At 38.4% G+C, this 26,406-nt stretch overlaps 2 protein-coding genes across 7 annotated transcripts in view; one reads left to right on the top strand and one right to left on the bottom strand.

Annotated features, from left to right (window-relative positions):
* The first annotated feature begins 385 nt into the window (after positions 1-385).
* LOC126373168 (probable hydroxyacid-oxoacid transhydrogenase, mitochondrial) overlaps positions 386-26,406 on the top strand; it is a 247,904-nt gene continuing 221,883 nt past the window's right edge. Inside the window, exons 1-8 of one of the 3 annotated variants that reach the window (XM_050019214.1) lie at positions 386-731; positions 944-1,022; positions 1,330-1,538; positions 2,016-2,212; positions 2,619-2,932; positions 3,316-3,497; positions 5,132-5,402; positions 6,619-6,711. In XM_050019214.1, coding sequence (XP_049875171.1) covers positions 679-731; positions 944-1,022; positions 1,330-1,538; positions 2,016-2,212; positions 2,619-2,932; positions 3,316-3,497; positions 5,132-5,402; positions 6,619-6,702 — 1,389 coding nt within the window. In that variant the 5' untranslated portion in view covers positions 386-678 and the 3' untranslated portion in view covers positions 6,703-6,711. Of the gene's footprint in view, positions 732-943; positions 1,023-1,329; positions 1,539-2,015; positions 2,213-2,618; positions 2,933-3,315; positions 3,498-5,131; positions 5,403-6,618; positions 6,816-26,406 lie in introns of those variants that run through there. The other 2 variants (XM_050019223.1, XM_050019204.1) reach the window with 2 other exon arrangements.
* Positions 6,875-26,406, bottom strand: part of LOC126373103 (uncharacterized) — a 31,536-nt gene continuing 12,004 nt past the window's right edge. For 3 of the 4 annotated variants that reach the window (XM_050019107.1, XM_050019115.1, XM_050019132.1), the window contains exons 2-3: positions 15,187-15,228; positions 6,875-9,825 (exon numbers count right to left, since the gene is read on the bottom strand). In XM_050019107.1, the coding sequence (XP_049875064.1) occupies positions 7,185-9,812 (2,628 nt within the window). In that variant the 5' untranslated portion in view covers positions 9,813-9,825; positions 15,187-15,228 and the 3' untranslated portion in view covers positions 6,875-7,184. Of the gene's footprint in view, positions 9,826-15,186; positions 15,229-15,453; positions 15,476-26,406 lie in introns of those variants that run through there. The other variant, XM_050019123.1, reaches the window with a different exon arrangement.

The raw sequence follows: 26,406 nt of genomic DNA, 5'->3' as shown, positions 1-26,406 counted from the left end.
GTGCGGAATAAACATAAGAAATAATGCACAAATTTGCAGAAACCAAAAACAGATTCAAATCCATACATCAATAGTTTACGATCCTTTAAAAATAATCTTCAGGTTAGGTACGCGGACCCTGTGAGAAACGGGATGCTAGGAAAATGAATGAATGATGATAGTCCCACTACTAATATATTTTCAGCACAAAGATTTGAACTTTTAGAGAAGAGAAGAGAAGTTAAATGCTTGTACGTACTCCGACCTATTCATTGCCAGACAAGTATTAAAAAAAAATGCTCACTGTCAAAGTGACAGTTTTGGAAGAAAAAACAAAATAATTCTATCTTTTTCTAATATATATCACATGATGTCCAATGACAAGGATAACATGAAAACATTATGTAAAACAAATCTTGTTTTTACGAGTTACGAGATTTACTTATTTCCGAGCTTATTAAAAAATAATGTAATTAAAAGCCTAAAAGGCTTAATCATGTGTACTATTCTTTAGTTGAATTTGTTTTTAACTTAATTTAAGCTGAATTACGATGTTGATAATGCTCTTATCTGTATCCTCTCTATCCAATGTTTTTGTTAAGTTTGTAGTTGATAAAAGTAAGATAAAATAAAAAAGCAGTAAATTACTTTGTACAGGCAAAGTTCAAATCGAATTATTAATTAAATATCGCTATAAAGATGGTGTCGCGCAAGAGAGTGTTCGATTTGCTGAGGACCATTAATTCTGCGTCGTAAGTCCATATGTATTTTACGTTTATTACTTCTATTATTATTCCTTGGATATCACTTTACGCTTAAGGGGAAAGTACGTACTTACTATAATACCATAATAGATACTACATTGCATGCTTGTGACTCGTACAGGCCCAAATAGACCAACCTTCAACAGTGAATAAATAAGCTTGAAATGATGATGATTAAAATTTATTTTCTAATTTCACAGATGCCAATGTCCAGCACATGGTTATAGAGGTAATTTTCAAGTGTCCAATGCTACACCAGATAAGGATTATGCTTTCGAAGTTAGTGTTGTATTCTCTTGTATACCCTATAGCAACAAGATAGTTTAGTTTGCTTTCTAAGAATAGCATTCACATATTGTCAACAAGAGTCTTTAAATTATTGTTACTGCTTTACAACTTGACTTCTTTGAAATTTGGGATCAAATCTTGTGCTTTAATGTGTATCAGCCAGCACAAACAGTAAAACTGATAAGATCAAATTCTTTTTACATGATTTATTGCAGATTTGCTGCAAATAGCAATAGCTACTTGGCCAAAAACTGTGAGTAAAAGAAATGACCGTTACAAAAAACAATATGATTTTCAGATAAAATGTTCAACGGTGAGATATGGCCTTGGTGTGACAAGGGAGGTGGGTCTAGACCTTGTCAACCTCCAAGCTAAGAATGTTTGCATCATGACTGATGCCAACCTAGTTAACCTGAGTCCTGTCAAAGCTGTACTTGACTCTCTGACCAAGAATGGAATCAATTATAAAGTTTATGACAAAGTGCGAGTAGAGCCTACCGATACTAGGTAAGATAATAAATATTTGGAACCCTTGAAATATGGTATAGCAGACATTTGAAGAATGTTAGTTCCCACGAATAAGATGGAAAATTATCATCTTCAGTTTAACACAAAAATCCTGTTCTTTTTTAACCAACTTCAAAAAAGAAGGCAGTTATCAATTTGATCCATGTATATAATATTATAGATTTTGCACAATATTCATGTATGTTAATCTATGTGAGCTTCTAAACAGATGTGCCAAAGTTCACAGGTGTATTATGTATGTTGGTTCACACATTTAATTATAAAATTCTCAGAAACTACAAATCCTATTTCAACTTCAGAAATTACATCCAAAATATAATTTCTTCCTTTTTATTTCACAGATTTAAAATATCACAACTGGATTCTAAAACAGTGATAGATTTTGAAAATGAGTAAATTTTTTTAAATTACTTTTTTATTTAACATTTACACTGTCTTGTACTTTCCTTCTTGCAGTTTCAAGGATGCGATCAAGTTCGCTAAAGAGGGTAGTTTCGACAGTTTCGTCGCGGTAGGCGGTGGCTCTGTGATGGACACTTGCAAAGCTGCCAACCTGTATTACTGTGACCCTGACGCTGATTTCTTGGACTATGTCAACGCCCCTGTAGGGAAGGGGAAAGCTGTGGATGTCCAGCTCAAACCTATGATTGCTAGTAAGTGAATAAGATTGATACATATAGAAACTTATGTTCATAATTAGTAATGATATGGACAAAGCCACAAGATAATCAGAAGGGAACTTGCAGTCACTTTGATACAAAGTCCTATGATGGATATGTATAATTGACCTTATGGTTACTAATGAACAACGCGTACAATGGTCCACTGTGCTATAAAGAACACAATTCCGCAGTTGGATGTTACGACACGCCCGGAAAGATAATCGGGAATACTGATCTGCCTTGGCATGGGCCTCGCAGCTACCGAAATCTGTCTAGACTCTTTTTAACATCAACTACCCTTTGTTTTTTATTCTAAATCTTGTGAAGCACTTACAGAATATCCAAATTGTTTATTTATAACAGTGTAGTTCATTCAATGTCTGTTTTTACTTTTCAGTCCCGACGACTAGTGGTACAGGTAGTGAAACAACAGGAGTCAGTATATTCGATTACGAAGAGATTCACGCAAAGACAGGCATTTCTCACGGGGCGTTGCGTCCTATACTAGCTCTCATAGACCCTCTCCACACGTTGACTTTACCAGAGAAGGTGTCAAATTATGCTGGTTTTGATATATTCTGTCACGCGCTTGAGAGTTTTACGGCTATTCCGTACACAGAGAGAGGACCAGCGCCTCCCAATCCGGCGCTGAGACCAGCGTATCAAGGCAGTAATCCCATATCAGATGTGTGGGCGAGGTTCTGCTTGCAGGTATCGTAAAGCTATCTTTTCTACTGATATTTTGCAGATAAATTTCCGCGATTTACTTACTGTGTCTATTTTTAATCTGGTCTGTCTGGTCTGTGGATATGCAAGATGATGAAACTGAATATATGTATAACATTTACAATCCGCAATTCATATACATCATGAACTCATGAGCAACATATCACTTCTCTATTAATTTGTCCATTTTACTTTTAATAGTAAGTTGTCTTAGAAATATGTCATTCGATCTTGATGTGGTGCTTTTTGAGTAGCAACCTATTTTTATAGATAATTATAATATAAAAGGAAGGCGAGCGATTCAAAAATAAGGCCCCAGATCTGCATTCTGTTCCCGCAGTCCAATTGTTAATTCGCGATTTCCTTAGCTCCTGGAGAAGTACTTCGCCCGCGCAGTGTATCGCGCGGATGACCTGGAGGCTCGTTCCAACATGCACTTGGCAGCCACGATGGCGGGCGTCGGCATCGGCAACGCTGGGGTCCATCTCTGCCACGGGCTCGCCTATCCCATCGCTGGCAATGTCAAGAGTTTCGTGCCACAAGATTACGGGTATGCATACACGGTGTAATTGACACCGTAACTAATAGTGAGCCGGGTACAAACCCTGGAAGCCACGTGATATCAATTATCTGTGAACCAAACATGAATTCAAACTCATCACTACGATGTAAGTCACTCGTCCTTCGAACAGGACTATCACGGATTTTCAAAACTAAAAAAATGAATGTCAATTACCGTATAGTTAGGTGGACATTTCATAATAGCACGCTGGTCTGCACCAAAGAGAATGTAATCTAGTGATTTACCGTTTACCGCACGTTGAGCGGAAATATTGTTAATTTTTAATAGGTTTTTGGTCTGACCTTTACACCTATTATATTGAATGGGACTTATTATATAGCATGGAATGAAATCAAGCTCGAACACTCGACCGTTAGACTTAGCACAAGGCGCAAAGATAAATAACAAGTGGCCAATCGAAGTCAGTTATCTCCCAAGTGGCACTTGAACCACAAAACCTCAGACATGCTTTGTGTACTAAGTAATTATAATAATAACATAGATTGTTAGCCTTTGGTTATATAATAAGTATATACTACATATACAACGGCAATCCTGCGCTCCCCACCAGTGTATGAGCTAGGTTTACCTCACTCCCCCTCGAACATAGTTTAGTATTGAATCGTATGGTGTCAGACATCACACACAGATGCGCGTGTACGATAATGTCAATGTGTACTGTCTGCGGAAAACGAGGTTGTTTGTATAAATTGTCCGAGGTGTGCTTCAGTTATGTTGTGACGTAAGGGCAATATGGCGCACTGAATATAATGACGAATTCCAACGTATTTGATTTGCGAATTTTCTTCAGTTTTATTTATGACCTCGTGTATTGTATGTAGGTAGTTATTGGTAACGTTTCTCTGATTTATTACTATTGCATTATTTCATTGTAGTATTGTTCACGGATTGTAATTATAAGTAGGACCGACTTTCCTTGTAGCAAATTGAATGAATCATAAAAGCAGTAAGTATGTACTATGTAGTCATACTTCAAGATATTAACAGGATAATGATTTGTTCTTATAATGCGGTCCATGTCATGTACTTACGAAAGATTTATATTCAGAAATTACGTTCATTGTACTAATGAATTAGAATTAGTAATGTAATTTTATGTCGTCATACAAATGGTATTGTTTTAATAACTCATACAAATCATAATTATTGATGTCGCCTTAACCGATTAGCATTTAGATGTAAATTTTACTCTGCCTAGGTGAGGTACTTACGCCAACGGCCTCCATGGTCCAGTGGTTAAGCGTTAGGCTCACGATCCGGAGCTCCCGGGTTCGAATCCCGGTGGGAACATATCACAAAAATCACTTTGTGCTCTGGTTTGGTTAGGACATTGCAGGTTGATCACTCGATTGTCCGATAGAAATGATCCGTGCTTCGGAAGGCACGTTAGGCCATTGGTTCCGGTTACTAGTTACTGATGTAAGTACGTAGTCGTTACATGAACCATGTCACAGGGGCCTTTGGGGCCCGAGGAGATGAATTTTGGGAACTTTATAGAGTAATTTATTGTATTTAAGCCTCCGGTTTGGAAGCCGTGGCCAGTACTGGGGCGTATATGAACTGTTTATTATGTATACTGATATAGTCATTCTATTCCACAGATCGAGCCCCATTATTCCCCACGGGCTTTCAGTAGTCGTGACGGCCCCAGCAGTCTTCAGGTTCACCGGAGCCAGCGACCCTGACAAGCACTTGGAAGCAGCGTCACTCCTCGGCAAAGATATATCCAATAAGAGGCGAGATGACGCGGGGAAAGTGTTAGCTGATACGATTCTGCTGTATATGGACGTTATGAAGATTGAGAATGGCTTGAGTGGGTTGGGTTACGCGAGGGATGATATTCCTGATCTCGTCAAAGGAGCTCTACCGCAGGTATTTTTTTTTTCTTATTTCTGTACCACGTCATTTGTGTTCATTTTTCGAGTTTTCTTATGTATTTTAATCGATACTTACATAAACTCACGCCTATTTCCCACCTACTCCGGTGGGATGCAGAGACTGGAATTCCATTCGATCCTGACACACTTCTCTTGCTTCCTTCACATTCATCTATCGTTTCATACACGCACGCCGATTCAGAGTAGGTCGCTCAATCGATAACTTAAGAGTCTTGTACTATTATGTAATCGACACCGATACCGACCCCGCCAGCGTGGTCGACGATTTCCCTCGCTCAACGCTTATCGCTATCATCTCACTAGGGTCGATTGGTTCTTTTAAATATAATCCTCTCGCCCTGAGTCGAGATTCACGCCTAACTGGGCACCCTCAGGCCAGAGCCCTCAGCGCTCTCCATTTGTCGGTCAAAATAGTTAATGCTATCTGACGCAAACCTACAAAAAGTCACGTCACAAAAAAAAACGTATAAATCTGTCTCTCTCAAACCTGATGATTCTACCAATTGTTAGGGCATCACTAATTTAAGAGCAACGCTCTTGCCGGTGTAGCATTCTCCATGCTACTTTTTTAGGGAAAAATAGGGCAGTGGTTTCCCTCTTGCCTTCCGCCCCGCAGTACTTTGTCTGACGCGATTGGGATGGCGCCCAGAGAAGTCTATTTCAAAGCTGTACTAGGACACCTGTCCTCCACCTCTGAATAGTACTGACAGTTACTGCTGCCCTCTGTTAGGTTCCAGGTTACAGCCCTTGTGACTTACCCCTTCCGTCCTGCATTACCGTACCGATGGCTCCCAAATGTTAGGTACATTTCCATTTATATTTGAAGTATTTTTTTATCATGAAAGGCGATCGTGTTTGTATCTCTAATCAGTCCATAAAGCTATACAGCACGAGATATCCAAACAATTCAATTCGATCAACAATGTCATCGTTCCAGCGTTTCAGTCACGTCTTAATCGCAATCGCGGCGGACCGTTGATAATTCTACCATCAATCAATCAATATAACAGTACCCACGATAAAGTGCTCGCATACATAGTTTATCTTACTTTATCCGCCTCTAAACGGATATGTCTCGCCAAGAAAGATTGTTTGTGTTTGCCATATCTCACATTTCCCTAATGGCGTTTTTGCGATCTGATATGTTTGACGTCATCACACAATAAGTTCATTGGCGTTTTTTGTTTCAGAAACGTCTGCTAAATATCGCCCCTTTGCCACAATCAGAGGAAGACTTATCAAGGTTGCTGGAAGATTCTCTTACCATATACTGAACGTAAATATTTAAGTTGAAGTGCTATTTTTATTTCAGGGATTAAGTTGATATTGGAATATATTATTAAATATTATATTTTTATAATAAATCATAATTGTTATTGTTATAAAATTGTTTTATTTAATCATTACATGCTATCTACATTCATACGTCCCTCCATAGAAACTACATTATGTAGAGTTTAATTTTTAATAATTTTAAGTACATAAAATAAACCTATCAACTAATTTGTATAATATATAATATGTATATCTTAAATTAATTTGTTGTAATTTGACTTCCGTTTGTTACTTTATTATCAAAAAGCGCTAGGTGTAAAAACATTCGCAATTGTTCGAGAGTGATCATAAAGGCACTGTACTAATGTTCAACGTGTTAGATATGCATTCATCCGACTGACTAGCGCTTACATCTATCACTTACTAGAGTTAAGGCAGTTGTTAATTTCGTTAACTCTTACAATAGGGTTTGTACCATGGCTCACACCGCTTCGGGGACAATGTTGCTGTGGTGGAAGGGACTGCTCTCGTAGGAGAGGTTGGAAGCGTTGACGCTGACGCTGTGCAGCGGCGCGTAGCGGTTCAGCCTGGGTGTGGCGGGGCCCGTGAGGTCCTCCGACAGCTGCTGGTACACCAGACCGCAGTCCTTCTTCGTGCGGCTCGCGTGGCTCATGGCCGCGATTATGGCACTGTTGTATCTGATCTGCTTGTTCCTCCTGCTGCACATGACCATGACCACCTTAGCGATCACGATGAGCAGCAGCAGCGCGCCGAGGATGGCGATCAGCATTGGCCACAGGTAGTCATAGCGGCCGTGCTCGTCCTCCTTCACCGACGACGCCATGTACACTTCTGGCTCCAGCTCGTCGTACAAGCTGTCGTTCTCCAGCAGCTTGATGTCGATCTTGACTTGGTTCTTCTCTGGCGCTTGTGTTGCTGTTTGAGTAGGTTTAGGTGTAGGTTCAGCTTTGCTTTTAGGTTTCTCGATAAGTTTGACTTTAAGATCAACATCGTCATCTCCATCGTAGTCTTCGGCGGCGTCGTCGTCGTCGTCCTCATCCTCGTCATCCTCATCGTCGGCGTCGTCTGCGTCATCCGCGTCGTCTTCATCCTCATCGTCCGCATCATCTGCGTCGTCTTCGTTAGCTGCATTAACTTTATTGTTTTCAGTCGTTACTTTAGTGTCATCGGCTACCTTGCCGTCGTCGAGGATGTCCTTCACATCGAAGTTACCTTCCGCGTCCTTGTCGATTCTTTCCCAGATCTCCTCGTCGGATACGGACGGTAGAGGCTCGACGGGATGAGGCAGGGCAGCGCCACAAGTTTTGCGCGTGAGGAACTCCCAGCTGTAAGTGGCGTCTTCGTCTTTACTATCCTTAGCAAGATTGGCAATACTAGCAGAGTACGCGTTAGGTGATACCTTACGTTTGCTTAACCAGGTCATGAGGTTCTCAAATTCTCTACTGCACGCGAGCGGGTTGTTGCTGATATCGAGGCTGCGCAGTTTGTTTAAGTTATCCAGCTCCGTTTGTTTGATCTCGTTAATGCGGTTGTAGGAAACATTGAGGAAGCTCAAGTTACTGAGAAGTGTTGCTGGGTGGTTCTTGTCAGTTTTCCATAACGAGGTTAACTCGGCGTGACTCATATCTAGCCAGGTTAGTATAGGAGTATGTACGAATATTTCAGCCGATAAGACTTTCAGCGGGTTGCCTTGTAGGTTGAGTTTACCGAGTTCCGAATTCTTCTCGAAAACTTTTATGTCTAATGTTGATAATAGATTATAAGACAAGTTAATTTCCACTAGTTTTGTGCTTCTCGAGAAGACCTGGTTACTGATAGACTTGATTTTATTGCCAGATAGATTGATTTGTGACAGAGCTGTGAATGTTTTGAGTGAATCATCGTAGATTTCTTCAAGTCCGCAATTAGAAGCATCGAACAAGTAAATATTAAACTGATCAGCAGAGCAGTTGAACCCTTCGGCTGGTAAATGCTTCAGTTTTGGATTATTTGAGATTTTGAAGATGTCCAATTCAATGTTTTCCTTTATCAGGATGTTCGAAATAAAGTCTAGGTCGTTATATGAAAGGTCAAGGTAGTTAAGCTCAACAAGTTTGTGGAATGCCTGATTGTGGATTTTTTCAATGTTGTTTCCACTAAGATTAAGATTAGCAATATATGTCATGCCGTTGAACATAGATGGTCCAACGAACTTAATGTTAGTCTGCCCGGCGTTGAGTGTAAGTAAGTCGGAGATCTGTAGTCCGTAGACCGTGTCGATCGGGTTTCGTTGAATGTGGAGCGTGGCGAGCTCAGTGTTTTCAGAGAAGATGTCGTTAGGTAGCGTCTTTATGTTGTTATCGCTTAAGTCAAGCTCCTCTAAATCTAAGAGTTTCTTGAATGTATCAGGGTCCATATCTGATAAGTCATTGCCAGCTACGTTCAAATACATTAGGCCAGGCATGTACTTAAATGTGTTATCTGTGATGTATTGCATGTTACAGTATGAAACGTCGAGCTCCTGCACAGAAGATGTGTTCAAGAAATAATCCTTGGAACCGGCTGCAGGGAACTTTAGAGGATTATTAGCCAAGGTCAACAGTAATAGCTTTTTGTTATGTGCGAAAGTTTCTGGGTGTAGACTCTTAAGTTTGTTGTTGGACAAGTTAACCGCATAAAGTTCGTGCAAGTCATGGAATGCGTTGGGGCCGACCGAGCCAATCGTACTGTTGACGATCTTGATGGTCGCGACGCGGTGCAGACCGAGCATCTTGAAGATGAAGTCGGGCAGCTCGATGGGGAACCGCGGGTCAGCATTCTCGATGACTAGATCTGTGATGTCATCGCCGAACTTTTGCGTGCCCATTTCGAGACGGTTGCACTTTGCTATTCTGTATCCTTGGGATACAGTACATATGCAGTCTCTGGGGCAGGGTCTGTCCTCGTTGAAGAGGACCTCTTGATCGTCGGCGGCATCGTAATCTTCATACTGGTACAGGTAGTTGTCGGCGTCCTTGTTGTCCTTCTTAGCGGTCTTGTTGACGTGCTCGCCGAGCGCAAGCGCACATAATGCCAGGAGAAGTATCACCTCTCCGGACCTCGCCCCCATGTCGTAGCGAACTCTGAAACGATACAATAGTTAACGTTATTCGTTGGCTAGTAACTCTACTACATAGTAGTACAATGGACTTGAAACTGGAAAATTACATCAATTATGAAATTTTCTCTAAACACGAAGGTCACGTTTACCAATATGGATTAAAAGCACAATGCAATGGGTGGCTTTCTTTTTGTAAAACTGTTTGCATCGAGTCAACAATGGGCTAAAATACTGTTCCGCGACTTCGCACACAACAACAACTGACGTAAGAACATCAAACAAATATGACTTGATAGCCGATTAAAATTAGACGGGCCTATCTTTGTATTCGCATCGCATCTGTCTGTATTGCTCGGTATCTGCCTACAATGGTAATGGCTTCTAATATGTAGGTATGTACAATGGATTGAAAAAAGTCTCGAGTGCTTGGTTACTAGAGATAATGTACGTCTTCAAGTGTATAAGGCAACTCATACATCGTTCATATAAAAGTCGTCTGTTGTGGGCATTGTTCTAGTGAAATCTTATCTGCACATTGTCCATCTGTCGTCGGTTTGTCCGCAGTCGTGATCTCGAAACGCGATGCTCATCTGTGTTCGTGTTGTTTTACGTCTTTTCAAATCTCGACACTTCCATTTGCAGTAAAGTGCCCATTTTGTTAGCATATTAGCCTTAAATCATTTAGCTTCGCAGGCTCAACCTTTTGTCTCGTTTTGGTAGGTAAAAGAACTATCTACTCGTACATACATGGTTGGGGTACATGGCATTTAAAATTTTATTTTTATTATAAGACACCTGTTTTTGCGATAGTACTTAGTAGTTAGGTTAGACGGTTCAAAAACGAGTTTGAGTCGACAAACGACTTTGTTTGTCAATTGGTAAACATTGAGAAAGAACAATGCGTGGCCCGGAGTTAACAGACAGCATGTACTTAGTTGCTGATCCCCGTCGACCTCAAAACAAACGCCGAGTTATTTCCTTCAGTTGACGATTTCGTAATGTCGAACCATCTTTATTTGCATGATAATTGTGTGTGAATTCCAGTTATCATTGGTAAGAAAATGGTTCTACAAGCCTGTACTTGCAGCGTGAGGTCACTGTTTCTTATGAATTCTCACATGTATGTTCTCTTGAAGTATTTATCTGTATCTGATTAGAATAAGACACGGGCACAATGCTTTGTGCTGGATATTTATAGTAGAAAGTTGCAGTACTTTCACGTTGGTCACAATAAGGCACGACACAGACACTCGAACGTCGCTCGATCGAACGCTGCACTGAATGAAGGGCCGCGATATTTGTCGCCAGATAATTTGCTATACAAAGGTAATATCAGTCAGGTTGTTAGTTGTTTGTACGTCGAGTGTATTCTGTGCTCGCACACATGTTGTGCCCATAAATTGGGGCTTATCATAATGACTGTTGTATTTTTAGAGTTGTTAGTACAGAGGTACTTTATGTACCTACTGCGTAGATTGGTATCGATTATGAACATTCATTATGTTTTCCTATTTGATTTTTCAAAACGGCGGTAGCTATGTCTTGATAGTCGATAGAAATATTAGTAAATGCTAAGTGACGTGAGGTTTATGTTTTTCTCTAGTATGGTGTCCTGGTAGCGCAGGTGTGAACGTTCACTGTCACGCCGCATCGCAATCGCCGATAAGATTAGATAACCGGGCCCCAGCGCCGTTCCAAATACAACTTGATTTCATACGCCAACCGTATTACTAGAGAGAAAATCTTTTAAATAATAATGTTTTAACACCTGGCTTACACCTTTTCTTGAACACGACCTGAGACAAATATAAAGATGAGACGAAGAGGAGTTGGTGAAGGTGATATTTTTATAGGTGCTTATCAAAAAATATTGTAAAATTGACCTTCGACTTTGACGATTACGTACCTACATAGCAAAACATAAACATAAACAGCCTATATACGTCCCACTGCTGGGCACAAGCCTCCCCTCAATCAACCGGTGGGGGTATGGAGCATTCTCCACCACGCTGCTCCATTGCGGGTTGGTGAAGGTGTGTTTACGGCTAGTACGTACCTACATGTTACACAAATAGTTTCCTTTGTATATAACGTTCTAAGCTTTGCTTTGCCTATTTATGTACGTATTGTAGCAAGCATTTTTATGCCACTCTTTAACCGATAAGGTAGAGTGCGAGAGCGTTGTACTGTTTATACCATCTGGATGTATTTTTTAAAACACCTCTATAAAAGTACAAGCGTTTGTTTATGTATTCAAGGTATAAAATACTATCTCCGACAAATTGTTGGTACCATGTCAACAAATACGAGCTAATTCCACCATCCCCCTTTTATCTTCGGACTTCCAGACGTACGGCCGGGTTCCATCCCTATTTAGTGTATGTCCCAACTATTCGCACAAAACGCTTCGCATCGCCCTTCATTATGCGCACTGCTAAAGAGTGAAATTCTCTGCCGTCTTCTATATTTCCGAATGCATATAACCCGAGTGCTTTCAAGGCCAGAGTGAACAGGCCTTCTGGGCGAGCTCGCTCCATCTTAGGCCTCGTCAATGCCTTCGGGCAAGTCTGGGGCCAAGAGCAAACCCATCAGAGGAAAAAAAAAGTTATGGAAAGAAAACAGCCTACAGCTTCGATCTCCACGATCAGAAAATGACAAACGTTTTAAAAAAAGATTAAACGTCATAATTAGACACCATGAGCAACATTATGAAGGCTTTGGCTTGCTCTATTTTGGTACAGCAAAATCAGGAGTAGATCAGAAGCAGCGCGGGGGCAGTTTCACCGCGGGTCCGCGTTACAACCACATTGTGTTTCTGTAATATTTGTTTTTTGAACATAATTTTTGACGCATTAATTTGATCACGCGCCGTGCGCATTTTTGCTGCTACTGAATTTGGTGAGACGAAGTCTTTCGGGTTTCTCAGTACATTTTGGTGCATTGTAATCTTGTGAATTTGAATAATATTCCGTCGGTGAGTTCAATGACGTTATGAACTTACAATAACTTGGCATAGTAGTGTGATAGGTAATAAATTTGGTGTTAGTTTGGTTAGTTATTTATCTCTACGTTACTACGCATAAATTAAGAAAAAACAGTTTTCTCTTTCAATTACTAAGTAATAGGTTCTCATTAATAAATTCTATTTATTAATGCACCAGTAACGAGATGAGAACTATAGAAGGTAACTGCGTCATTACAGTTTTTCTATAGGACATCTTCTGTTAGTAATTTCTACTTGGTAATGATTTGTGATAAGTTGTGTTTACTATAAATAACTTCACTGCGCCGTTTTAAATCTACTTGGATTATGCAAAAAGTATAGAAACATTTAAATCCAGGGTTGATATGAGAGTGCGCAGTGACAAGTTATTTATTGTTCTTCGGGGAAGTGTATTCAAAGATTGACCAATCGAGTATGAGAGTTTGCAACTTGCAATGGTTTCAGAGAAATATTAAGAATAAAGAATACTAATATGTCTATGATATGTACGTAAGTATATAGAATAAGGGTCCTGCAAAGGAATCACTGACAATAGGGTAGGACCTGGGCCATACGTCGTAAGTAGGTACGTGTGATAACTATTATTTAAGTTTTAAGACAAACTTTAATATGATTGGCCACCTTATACGACACGATTCATTTATAACAAACAATATAGAAGGAAAATTGAAGGGAAGAGAGGAAGGGACCTAGGATAACATTTATGAAACAAATAAAAGAGAGGGTGCAGGTCGTGTCGTATCGGGAGGTGAAGGTTTTGGCGGGAAGAAGAGAGGAATGGTGGTTACTCCACCGACAAGAGCGCAGCTCTTAAATAGAGAGAGAAGACAAACTTTAAGTGGAATATAATTTTTTTAACATTTTAGAGAAGATCAAACTCTTCTTCTTCCAATAATTATATCCCTTGTTGGAATGTAGGGCTCGAATAACAGATTTTCACTCCTCGCTATCTTTTGCAGCCGCTGTAGCTTGGTCTGACATGTCGAAAGTTTTCAACTCTCGGTCAACCGCGCAGCCCTTTTGCGTTTACTTTATTGAGATATCTACTTGCAAATAATAAAAAAAATCTTTTAAAATATGCGTGATCATGACACTCGGCCATCCGACGGTCTATCTCCGGAGCATGCGATTTCGTCGAAGAGAAAACTAACTCCTTATCGCTGCCTAGTATCTATCTACCCCTTAAGAAATACGTGTGTGAAGTAGGTACGTAGGTATTGCTGATTGATTACAGAAAGAGTATACTGTCAAAACGTGCATTTAAACAATGTTGCATGTTGACGGGACCGAAAGCGCCCATTGCGTATACCAGCCGCGCATATAAACGTAGCTAGATAATTTAGTTTGCATACAATCGGCCTGGGGGCGCACACAGCGCGTGCAAAAATGCATAAACTAGATGCACGTACGTGGTCTGTACGGGGGTCGGCTGATATAATCCACTAGCCTGGATTCCGTGTATGACGTGTTTCTGATTATTATTTATTAGCCGCATTTATTAACGTATAATCCTATGTGTACAGTCATGAGCAATATAATGTACTTACCCACTTTAGGACTCTGTCGCACTAACATATTTGACATTTAGTGAGACTTACAGTTCAATTTATCAAAAAAGTTAATGTGACATGACACCAAAGTGTATACATATTAATGCTCGTGACCGTACTAACTAACTTAATGCAGGCTGTATGTATGTATATAATTAAGAGAAGACAGCCAAGGTACTTTTGGCCAAATAGGTAGACATGTACTTAAATACGTCGTGTCTTATAGGGAAGTCAAGGAATTGGCCTTTGATAGACTGGAATGGAAAATGCTACACCAACAAGAGCGTGGCTCTTAAATTGATGATGATGTACTTAAATACGACGTTAGGATCGTTTAAGCTGACAAGGGGAGGTTAAAGAAGCCATGTCGACGCAATCCATCTAAAAGTGCATCTAAAACCTTTAGACGTTCAAAAAGCGCTAACTTTGTAAGCCAATTTTGAAAAATATTTTTTTTTGAATTTTTTGAAAAGAACAATATTACAATTTGACATTTGCGCATATAAAAGTAAGTGCGCTATGCAAGCTAATGTCAAATAGCAATATTGCTTTTTTAGATGAATTGCGTAGATGTGCCGTTTTTAACCCCCAAGATCTTTAAAATAAGTTGCAGGGCTTTTACCAACCTAAACCGTCAATTTTATAATAGAAATAGTATGCAATTTATCTATTTATTTATTTATAATTTTAATAAATAGGCTTAGAAATGGTGATGACATAAGTATAGTTTGTATAGTTTGTTGACAGTAGTAATAGTTTGCTTGCTGCAAACTTATTTATGAACAATTTTTAACAGTTTAAACGTGATTAGAAGTGTAAGATAGCTCACCTATGACCTTGTTCAGCCACCCAGCAACTCCTTTATTGCAATCTGTAACGACAAAAACAGTCTATTAATGATTTGAGAGTACCTAAGTAGCCCAGTTCCCACTTTGAGGTCGCAGGTTCGAATCCAGCACAGACCTAAACCAATGATTGTCGAGTCCGAATTCATGTTTCGATCAAAAATTATTATCACGTGCTCAGCGGTGAAGGGAAACATCGTGAGGAAACTCACATTCCCGAGAAATGGATTTTCGGAGGTATGTGACCTAACCTGTATTGGGCTGGTTGTCCCTACGCGGGTTGGAAGGTCAGACAGGCAGTCGTTTTTGTACAAAACTGGAGCTGTCAAATCTTCAGGTTAGGTTAGATGATAATGATAAAGTAGCACAAGTAATAGGCGCACTATGGTTATTTACAACACGATGTTCCCTTATATAGGGAACTGTGTTATTATTGTTTATATAAGCAATATAATGTCTCGTACTTAATGTATAAACATTCAATACCAAGTAGAGATAATATTGGATAAGACTAAACTGTTTATTGGAAGAAACTTATAGATATTCTAATCAACATTCTTTGCTGTGAAACAAGCGATATTTATCATGTTACACCTCTCTTCCCTCACGGCTACTATAAGGTAGATTTTCATGCACAAGTAGGTCTCCTTCTATCGTGTGGGTTGTGAGGTGAAGTACCGACCTCATCAACCCTGGTGTTAGGGTTACAATTGAGCCGCCAAAGGCCCTTGACATGGCTCATGTACCTAACGACTACTTACATCAGTAAGTAGGTAGTAACCGGGTAGTAATTTCCTAACCAAACTAGGGACCACAAGTAGTTTTTGTGATAAGTCCCCACCGGGAATCGAACCCGGGACCTCCGGATCGTGAGCCCAACGCTCAACCACTGGATCAAGGAGGTCTTCACCCAAGTAGGTAACATATAATTTTAGTGAATAATGCTTATTTGGGCGTGAATTTATTATGAATTTATGAATGGTTATCGCACCAAATATCGTTTATTGTCGATGTCATCGTTATCATTATATTATGTTTATGATTAACGTTAGTCGTACCAAATTTTATCAGTAACAAAATATTACCTATCATATAATAGAATCTACCTATCCATGTAAACCGATTTTAAAAGAAGGCGCCTTTAAAATTTCATTGATTTATGGACCACGCTCAAATCGATTCCGCGCTCGATATGAGTCAAATGTAGTATCGATAAGCGAGTAACATAAACGTAATATCGATGTATCAATACGGCATGGCATAGAATAGGCGTGGTTAGAAGTAAGTACTTATAGACTGGTTCTCGACCGCCATACTGCGTTGCAAATAGGAAGGAATATGAAACAATATTTTATTGCAAGGGATTATTCATGTTTATAAACCATCAATATTATCGCGAATAAGTGTAGTTGGCACAGATAAGATATATTGTCTGAGAATTGAGATTGTGTTGCTTCTTTAAGCCGTTCATGGAGTTTTGCAGAGTTGTGACAAATGGCTAGGTATATACAAATATAAATCACAGAAGACTCTTAACTAGGTACATGGCACATGGCGGCCTTATCGCTTAAAGTGATTTCTTCCAGACAACCACAAGGCGAGGAAAAATGTAAAAATTGAAATTGAAAGATTGCGGGTACAAACTTACCAATAAATAGATACATGCAAATAAAAAGATAACATACCTACATAGAAAAATAAATAATATACCTATATAAATATACCTGTATTTTATGTACTTGTTCTATTATATTTATAATTGTATTTATTCATAACATTTATCCGTGGCGTTTATAAATTTACACCAACTCTTCCACAAGTCATATCTACTCAACTGTCTGTAAGTAGATAAATAAATTCAATGAAATGTTCCTTCTTACCTATAGAAACGCTTCTATGGAAAACTCTAGAAAGGTTTCTATAGGCTAATTTAACAGAATACAGTTGGTAATTTATCTTAAATTATTCTGTTATGTTCCATACTTATTTCGAATTGAAGTCGCAATTACTCAACTGTGTTCATTATCCAGATAATAGCAAAATTTGTTATGGTTTCTGAACTATTAACTTAGACGAAGAATAAATAATCTTCGTCATCTTAACTTGCATTATGGAAAAGTGTAGTTACAGTCACTACTTGTAGGAAGGGTTGGTCTTCAAAGGGAGTTTTTTTTTGACATCAATTATTGTAGATTTGCCGCATTTTATGGCTTTAACTACTTGGCCGGATAAAATTGAAAGGAAGTGTGTATGAAGTTGTGGTTAGTTTCCTCGGTACTTATTGCCTGCGGTTCAATACTAGGTACATTGTAATACGGTTACTTGGTTACTTTAGTTCTTTCCTAGAACTAGCTAATTCTGTTTGGTAAACAATACAACACTTATTTGTATTAAGTAAATGGAGAGAGTTGTTGTAAATTGATAGAAATAACAGTTTTTACTTCAACGACCTTGTAATTTGTAAAGGCATGTGTTCTGAAAAATGTGTTAAAATTGAAATGGCGTAATGAGGTTATATGTACCGTATACCTACTTATATTATTTATCTCGTATTTAACAAGTAAGACATACCTAACATACCTAATAGGTATTTGAAAATTAAAACGAGTGCCTAACGCATTCAAACAAGTCTCCAGTTCATACAACTAACATAAACACAAAGTCGCTTCGTCAGAAAACGCAAACGGTACATAAACTTTTCACAGATGGCACGGAACGTTTTAGTACATCATTAATTTCAAGCAACTGTTTAGAATGTGAACGTTGAACTTGTTTCCAAGTTTTGCGATTTTGCGACTATACGACTAATCCCGGGCAGAAATAGCTCAGTATTCAACGCTGCCATAGTCATCCCGCAGTTGTTTATGAAAATGGCGGCTGTCTGACATAATCGCGGGGGAAGACCGACAGTAAGACCATCGCTGCAGACACAACCAACTCAACCAACCCTAATAGACTGGCGCTCAACACAATGGCTTGTGGATACTTGCCAAAGAACATAGGATTTAAAGCATGATTGTCATGATCTTCTTTTAGATATTGAGGATCTCTAGCCTGAAATATAGGTAACCTCATGTTTACGACGTGTTAAAAACTAAGTAAGTACTTACTAATGATTTTTATGACGACAGTGTCCTGTCTTTTATAACATAGAATTTTGCAACAACGTTCATAAAATTTCAAACTTTTATAGGTTTTAAGTAGACCCCCTTACTGGTAACTTACACATTTTGTGCGATTACTAAAACAGATATTTGCAGGCTACGACGATTTTATGCAGATCCATACTTCCATAGGTACCGTCAACATTATAGGATAGTATATAGGTAGTTGAACATATAAACGCTTCATACTTTGAATGCGAGGGTGTTTAGGTTACACTGTAGCCTTCCCAGTCCCCACATAAGGCCGGGCGAGTTGCCATATTTAGCGAACTCATCAAATACGTGAAGTAGGCAGACAGAATAGTATAACTTCATAAGGCATCGACATGGATTTCAATCTGCTATTTGTTTCTTAAGTATTGTATTTCTGTTATCGGGCCTGTATCGCAATGAACGAAATCATTATTCCTACCTATTATTTACAAATATACTTAGTATTTGTTGGTAACATTGATTAGTGATTTTCAATGTCGTTGTTCATGCATAGAGACATTTTCAGTTGCTTATATATTTCAATCGAAATGAATTCCTTAGGCGTATCAACCAAGAGTAAATTTCCGAATACAAATTAAGGAAGTAAACAGATGGAGTTTCCTTCAATGACGTAGCGGAAAAGTGTTTTTTTTTTACGTTATCAAGGATTTTTCTCAAGGTACAAAGTGCTTTAAAGATTTTTACTTTATATAAGTACGTCTGCATAGAAAGATCTAGGAAGTATAGGTAGGTATTCTTGCCATAAACGGAAGAGAGAGCTCATTGAATCGTTTAAGGGCACAGTTTCTTATGATGGACGTTTCATATTGCTGTGATAGATCTGGAAGTACAGACAGCCCGTATATGTAATACTATTTGACAATTCTAGGCCATTTGCAAAGCCCTTAGAATCCGTTTCAAGTAAAAACCTTTGCATTGCTCATTTCTTCAACTTTGTAACCTCTTTTGTAACGAATAGAAAACCCATTTTTTTTTAACATGCCAAGTTACGTTTTATTAACAAGACCGTTTCTTATTAAAAGCTCTGTAATGGATCTGTACAAAACCCCGTATAAATGTCTTACATAGCCTTAAGCCGGTTTTTGGTTTTTCCATTTCAACAGAAGGGGGTATAGCACATGCGTCACACAATTTCAAATGACGTAGAACCTTTTTAGAAAAATGCATAAATTGTGGTTTAGCAGTTGCCTGTTAAAATAAAATTAAAGAAACATGAATTAGTAACAAAAAATTGTCGTTTGTATGCGATATTGGACTACCACCAACCGGTTAAAATTGCGTCACGGGGAAAATATCGTCTGCGATCAGTGGAGTCCAATTATTTGTCATTACGTTTGGGATTTTCCAAAAACAAATAGCTAATGGAAGAAGGAAGTAACTTCTTGCATGAAATTCTGTACGAGTCGTCTATGAAGGTAATCAATTATATTAAAACCTACACACGCGAAGTTTCTATCGATCTATAGCTTGATAATCGTATCGTACGATGTCGATTACAGTTAAATAGTAGGAGGTTATTATTCTCCTTCTCTGTCTACTTTATGACCGCATAGAGTTACTTTGTGTCCCTCAATCAGCGCTTATCGCTATCGACCCACTCGGGTCGATTAATTCTTTCAAATATTTTTTTCCGCCCTGAGCCGAGGTTCGCGCCCAACTAGGCACCCTCAAGCCTGTTGTCTTAAAATGTTGTACCGGGTGAGAGACTTCAGCGCTCCCCATTTGTCCGGCCAAGTAGTTAATGCCATCTGCGGCAAATCTACAATAAGTCACGTCAAAAAAAAAAAAACACTTTGTGATAATTTGTGTTTTTTTTACTTAGTCGCTGTTCTGCCTCTGTTAGTTGCTAGGCTAATTAAAGTATCATTTACCCGAAAGTGTATAAGTACTTAATAACTTGATATGTATAATGGTGGTGTGGTAAGTGGAATTCCGTCGTCTCTGACACCGGGAAATAAGCGTTGCCTCGTGTATGTGTTGTATTTTATATTTTAAGTATGGCAATACTTGCCTTTTCTTCTCCAATATGCAATGACTGTATCGTGTGTTAAATATTTAAAATTATTAGCTATATTATTCTGTACTAACACATCATGAGAAGCATCGCCAGCATCAAAATGCCCACAGTATGTGTATAAATAATGGTCAATTCAAACATTGAGGATGTTAGCTACTGCAGAGGCCGTTAAAATGACGCGCGATTTTTATGGGTCTATGGCTGTGGTCCATGACTTAATAAGAATAGGTAGCGTGTCTATTAATAGCACCACTCGCAACCATCACACCTGTCTCCGAGAACCACTTGTTGTTTTCTTCTCTTTTTTGCAAATCGTAATTCAATCGCGTAGTTTTTCGGGAATATCGGGTTACTAGCGGTCGCCACCTGCCACGGTCAATAAAATATATGCAAATATATACGCTGTCGGTGTGTTTGTTGTATCGTCAGTCTGCACCGAGTTTACAATTAGGCAGACCTCGTTTTCACGGTCTGAGTGCGGCCAATGCAGTCCAGTTCTTGAACAAAGTCTATTTAATTTTATACGCCCATTCAAATAGCGTGTTTGGACAAAAAGTAATGCTTATAGAATATAGAGTATGTGGGTGATTTTAATGTCAGTCAAATTGTTCGCGTGGATTTTAAATTATACAAGTCAACGAACACGACCTGTCTGGCCTGGAAATAATAAAATTAGTCACAAAATATGTCGGAGTCGTCGTCGTCAAGTCATTGACATTCAGAACTATCCAGACTGTGTCAAATATAATTAAAATAGTAATATTTAACAATAAAATATTTTTTTCATTGAAACAAATTGAAAAATATTTGTTTGCGGTTATGGTTTATGACAGCAGCTGCATATGGCAGATACATATCAAAAATGTATATTAATTTATTTGCAATTATTATGTTCAGTTACCACGAAATGCCTTTCTTATGATGAGTACCATAAGGACCATCACCCTGCTTCAAAGTGAAGGAAATTATTTTATCAATGACAAATATTCGCATCGCCCCAATTTACATTGACTCATAATGAAATAATGTACTTTTGTAAACACACTTCCATAAGATAATGGATGCTAATAAGTATGTAAAACATGGCGGATATTTCAAGATTATCACTGTGGAGTTTACTTTAGGCGTTACATCGTGCGACCTAGTTGATTAGACCTTGTGCTTAATTTCTATAGCAAATGTGTCGAATGTGTTCGCAGGGGTTGGCGAAATGAGCAAAGACATGTGAGGCGCCAGGTGGCTTCACGGTGGAGCCAGTCCATCTGTAAGTACCAGAAAAACCTGTTTGGGCTTTAGTACCGGCACACGCCGAGACGTACACCAAGCAGCAAAGCTTCTATCACCTGTCTGCCTTTAGCAACAACGCTATTGTTCCGCCCTTACGCCAAACTGAAGCGACAGCTTATAGCCAGACTGCACGCCAATTACGCGCAAAAACCATTCGGTAGTCTTTGTTTCTAAATACTTTCGTACAACATGCAAGGAACAGGTTAATCATCACCTGCATATCCAAGAAACTGTAATTGGAATCGGACACTATTGTCAAGAAACTGGATTCAAAAGGTGTGCAAACAGGGTTAAGGTATAAGTTATTTCCGCAGTTTTTTTTATAATCACAAATTCGATCGAATGGAGCAGTAAAAATAGAATCTTTACCTTAACTTAATAAGAGATAGGTGCAAGATGTTCAACTCTTCTGTTTTGATTTTTTCTACATTTTCTTTCAGACACTTAATCCATCTACTTACTACTATATAAGCGACTTGTCTATACACACGTGCGTACACGCGCAACAGCCGCCGAAACTAGTGTTCACTTTTAGCATGTTTCTCGAACGAACTGCAACAAGGTGCATATTAGTAAATATTTAGAGCGCAGGCGTGACTCATAGTGTAACAAGTAGGTACCAAGTAACTGTATATACTATGCCAAACCAAACCATAAACCACAAGCTGCAACTTCCAGCGAGAGTTGGCTTCGACAGGAAATTGTGTGGCCGTAAGTTCAAAGTTCCATGAATACTATGAATAGGGTAACTAACCGTAACTGCACGCTTCGATTTATATGCTCATAGAAAAGTATGCCTGAGATACGGTCATTAATGGACGAGTCTGCGTACGTATGCAATTTATTTGACTTTTATTTATAGAAGTTTTACAAGTAATAATGCGAGTTGTAAATTCCGGGGGATGGCCTGATGTCCTATATTACAAGTTTATTTAGTTTAGGCATCAGCCATCCACAAAAAAACAGCTTGTAGCTATTAGATAAGTGAGTTAAGTTTCTTTGTAATTTATTTTTTGTGGTTTGGAAATATATTTTTTTATATTTATTATTATATTAATACTTTTTAATGCTTTTCGTCTTGTGTTTTCAATCGCAGTGGGTCGTGACAAAAATCGGCCTTTTCTGTGGAAGTAATAATAGGTAATTGGTAATTCTGGCAGCACGTACGTTGCGGAAGAATTTTGACTGACACCTTCAGAATGACTCATGCGCCTCATTGAATTAAGTTTGGTAAAAACAGTTAAAGTACCTACTTACCATACAATTTATGTCTGGTAGGTAAGTATTAAAAGTCAGCTTCACCCAAGGTGCTGTTGAACAGAAGCCTCAGCAAAATCTCTGACAGATAAATAATAGGTACTTTTCGTTTACATTAATGGTTTCTGATGTTGTTATCTGTCCATATAAGTATATCAATGGGGATTATCGACATGGATTTGTGTATTACAATGATTCCCTTAAGTAAATTTTGATGCAAGATTATGAAGGCAAGGATTTGGAAGCTGAATCGGGATCAAACACATCGATGTTTACATAAGGATGTTTGTTTCATTCATTACGAATCGAGGTCGGCGGTTCTGCCTTATAACTTCCGTTTGCATTTTGAGTTATAGACTCGATTCTAGGAACTATATCGATATAGTTAACTCGAGTTAATCGACCACTGAATACACTTATTTCATCCGTTATGGCCATGAGAATTATGTGCCTACAGTGTCCTAACATAAGCTATCTCATATTATTTTTTAATGATACTAACACAGAATAAGTCATATTGCTAACAACTATGGAATGCCAACAATAAGTAAATAGTAGTAACAATGTTGGGTAACATCCTCCGTGGTCTCCTATTTATATCCAAACATTATTGACTACTTACAAAGTATGTATGTGAAACAAGTATTTGGCGATCTGGAAAATCCGCGATTAGTAATCTATGAAAATAGAGACCAATGTAGAGCGCGTAGATTTTATTCACTTTAACTAAGAATGTATTTTTGTGGGGATGGAAGGTCATAAAATGCCTACTTACGAACTAAACGTAAGCGCATTTACTAAATATAACATTAGGGTGAGAACTGGTAACTAAAACCTCGCAATAGACAAGATGGTTTCATTTTTACCCGTCATGAAATTTATTGAAAGAAATCAAAGTTTTGTTGATGATTTTTCGAAAAGGTGTTTACTTGGTTTTCACTTATTTACGGGCTCTGTGGTCCAGTGGTTGAGCTTTGGGCTCATGATCCGGAGATCCGGGATCGAATCCCAGTGGGGACATATCAAAAAAATCGTTTTGTGATCCTTAGTTCGGGTAGGATATTACAGGCTGATCACCTGATTGTCCGAAAGTAAGATGATCCGTGTTTCGGAAGGCATGTTAAGCCGTTGGTCCCGGTTACTACTTACTGATGTAAGTGAGTAATCGTTACTTGAGCCATGTCAGGGGCCTTTGGCGGCTTAATAATAACGCTGACACCAGGGTTGCTGAGGTTGGCAATCCACCTCACAACCCACACGATAGAAGAAGACTTATTTACATTTGTTTTCAGAACACATTCATTTATAAAAATAACAGGTTAGGTTAGGTTTGTAAAAGTCATTTCAAAATCATTAATGATATAACGCTATAAATTTTCGTATACATTTCCGTCAATTTAATGGGCTGTATAGGGTAGGGATCCGATGGTGTTGCGACTAAATGTCATGGCATCATAAATCGTGGTCCGTGTCGCGACATTGTATCGCTGCATACAAGCGCTGAAGGCGAACGGGACATTGACCTATATCGGTTACTTCGTTCATTTGGGTCGAGTCTGAAAGAATAATTGAACGTGTTCTTGATTGACTAGGGTTACAGATTGCTTTGGTTTTATTAGTCATGAAATATAAAAAAAAAAACACAACATATTTGGGTATTTTTGAAGTAAAATCGCCTATCGTCCTCGTTAAAAGTTTCAGTGTTGGCATTTGGACGATTACTTATACCTAGATGTACATAAACACCCTACTGTAGGTAGAACTTAGGCTACAAACAGGAAGAGGCAGTTTATCATGATTATTCTTTGATTCTTACTAATACATCTCGTTAATCATAAAAGGGAGAAACGTTATTATAAAAGAAAAAAACATTGTACGACAAATTTTAGAATAATGCGCCAGCCAGGATGATGTTCCCAGAAAAGGTCACATCTTCACAATAACTACTTATACAATATTTTCTAAACATGACAGCTCTGACAGTCAAGAATGGTTGTCTACCACCCAGAAGACCGGGCATCATGATGGCAGCACAGCAAAGGCACAGGAAACCAAGGAAATTTCACCAAAGGAAATCCTTAGGTGAAATCCATTTGGATTTTACTGTGACGTGAGGCCTTTATTCAGCAGTGGGTAGATGTGGGCTGATTGGCTGAATAGATATAAAATAGCACACTATGCCAAGTGACAGCCCCGCCCAAAAAATGGCGTATGCTTTCTCTAGGTCATGATACCACCAATGGACTTTGGATGGGAAAGCGATCTTCTTTATACCTATAGGTACCTAACTATATATATATATATATATATATATATATTTCAGTCAGAATATATGTTTGTGTTATACGAACAATAGTCGAACAACGGCAAGTCTTTGCCTATTTAGCATCTGTTTTTGCTAAAAAATCTAAAGCAATTGTCGTTATTGTATGGTTTGTTACTTTGTAGCTAGCAAGTTTAATATTTATTTATCGTGACTGTGGAAATGTAATCACAGTAATTATGTTTTGCTTTGTATTTGGTACAGAACACATTAAGCTTCATTGTAACTATTATGTGTCACTGGTACTAAAACATAATCGCGAAATATTAGAACGATTTGGTCAACAATTACATAATTTAAGGAAAATTTTATATAATAAACAAGAAAAATATTTAGTTCATTCTTAACCACAAAAATATTCCAGGTATTCAAATACATATACGTCTGCTTCAAACCACTTCCCTTCTTGATGAGTAGAAGACCGTGTTGCATTGGCATTACACAAAAAAAAGCTATGTAAATACCTACAAAGATATATAAAGTCTGCCTACCTATAGGTAGGCACAATACTACAAATAACAATAAATTAACACACATTTATTGTACAATATATTGTACGAGAAATGCATCTGAACATTACGACAGTTACAAGAAATGTCATTCCCGAAGAAACAAGATAAAACAATAATGATTTTTAATCTAAAACCAACGTGCCTAAATATTCTTCAGTTTGTTTCAAACATTAGGGTTCTAACCGAGTTATACAATTTGGTTTGACCGGTTTTTGAGACGCAATAGTGCATTAAATAGTGATTGGATTAAATAAAAGAATATTGGGCCGTACGACCACAATCATACTGAACTTATACGATACTGAGCAGATGGTAAATGTAGACAAGAATAATTACTCGCATGTGTTGGATTTGACACACGTTTACAAGAAAGTTTGATGTGGGTCAGTTCACAGATTAATGAGTATGAAGCTCGTAAACGTGTCATGTGTGCCGAGGTGGGTTTATAGCTTGCTATTAGGGATAGCGAAAGATTGACCTGATCATGTTACCAGTTCCAGGAAGGCACGAGTAAGACTTGCTATGACATGTTGTAAATAAATCCTTCCAGTAGAACTCGTCTTCGTTTAGCAACGTTCTTGCAACGTGACTTTGAAGAACGATTAGCACCTATTAGACCGATTGACAAGGAAAATCGACATTATTATAGA

The sequence above is a fragment of the Pectinophora gossypiella genome, chromosome 2, assembly GCF_024362695.1.
Source record: "Pectinophora gossypiella chromosome 2, ilPecGoss1.1, whole genome shotgun sequence".
Taxonomy (NCBI): domain Eukaryota; kingdom Metazoa; phylum Arthropoda; class Insecta; order Lepidoptera; family Gelechiidae; genus Pectinophora; species Pectinophora gossypiella.
The sequence above is the reverse complement of the archived record's forward strand: the minus strand, read 5'-3'. Positions and strand labels throughout refer to the sequence as shown.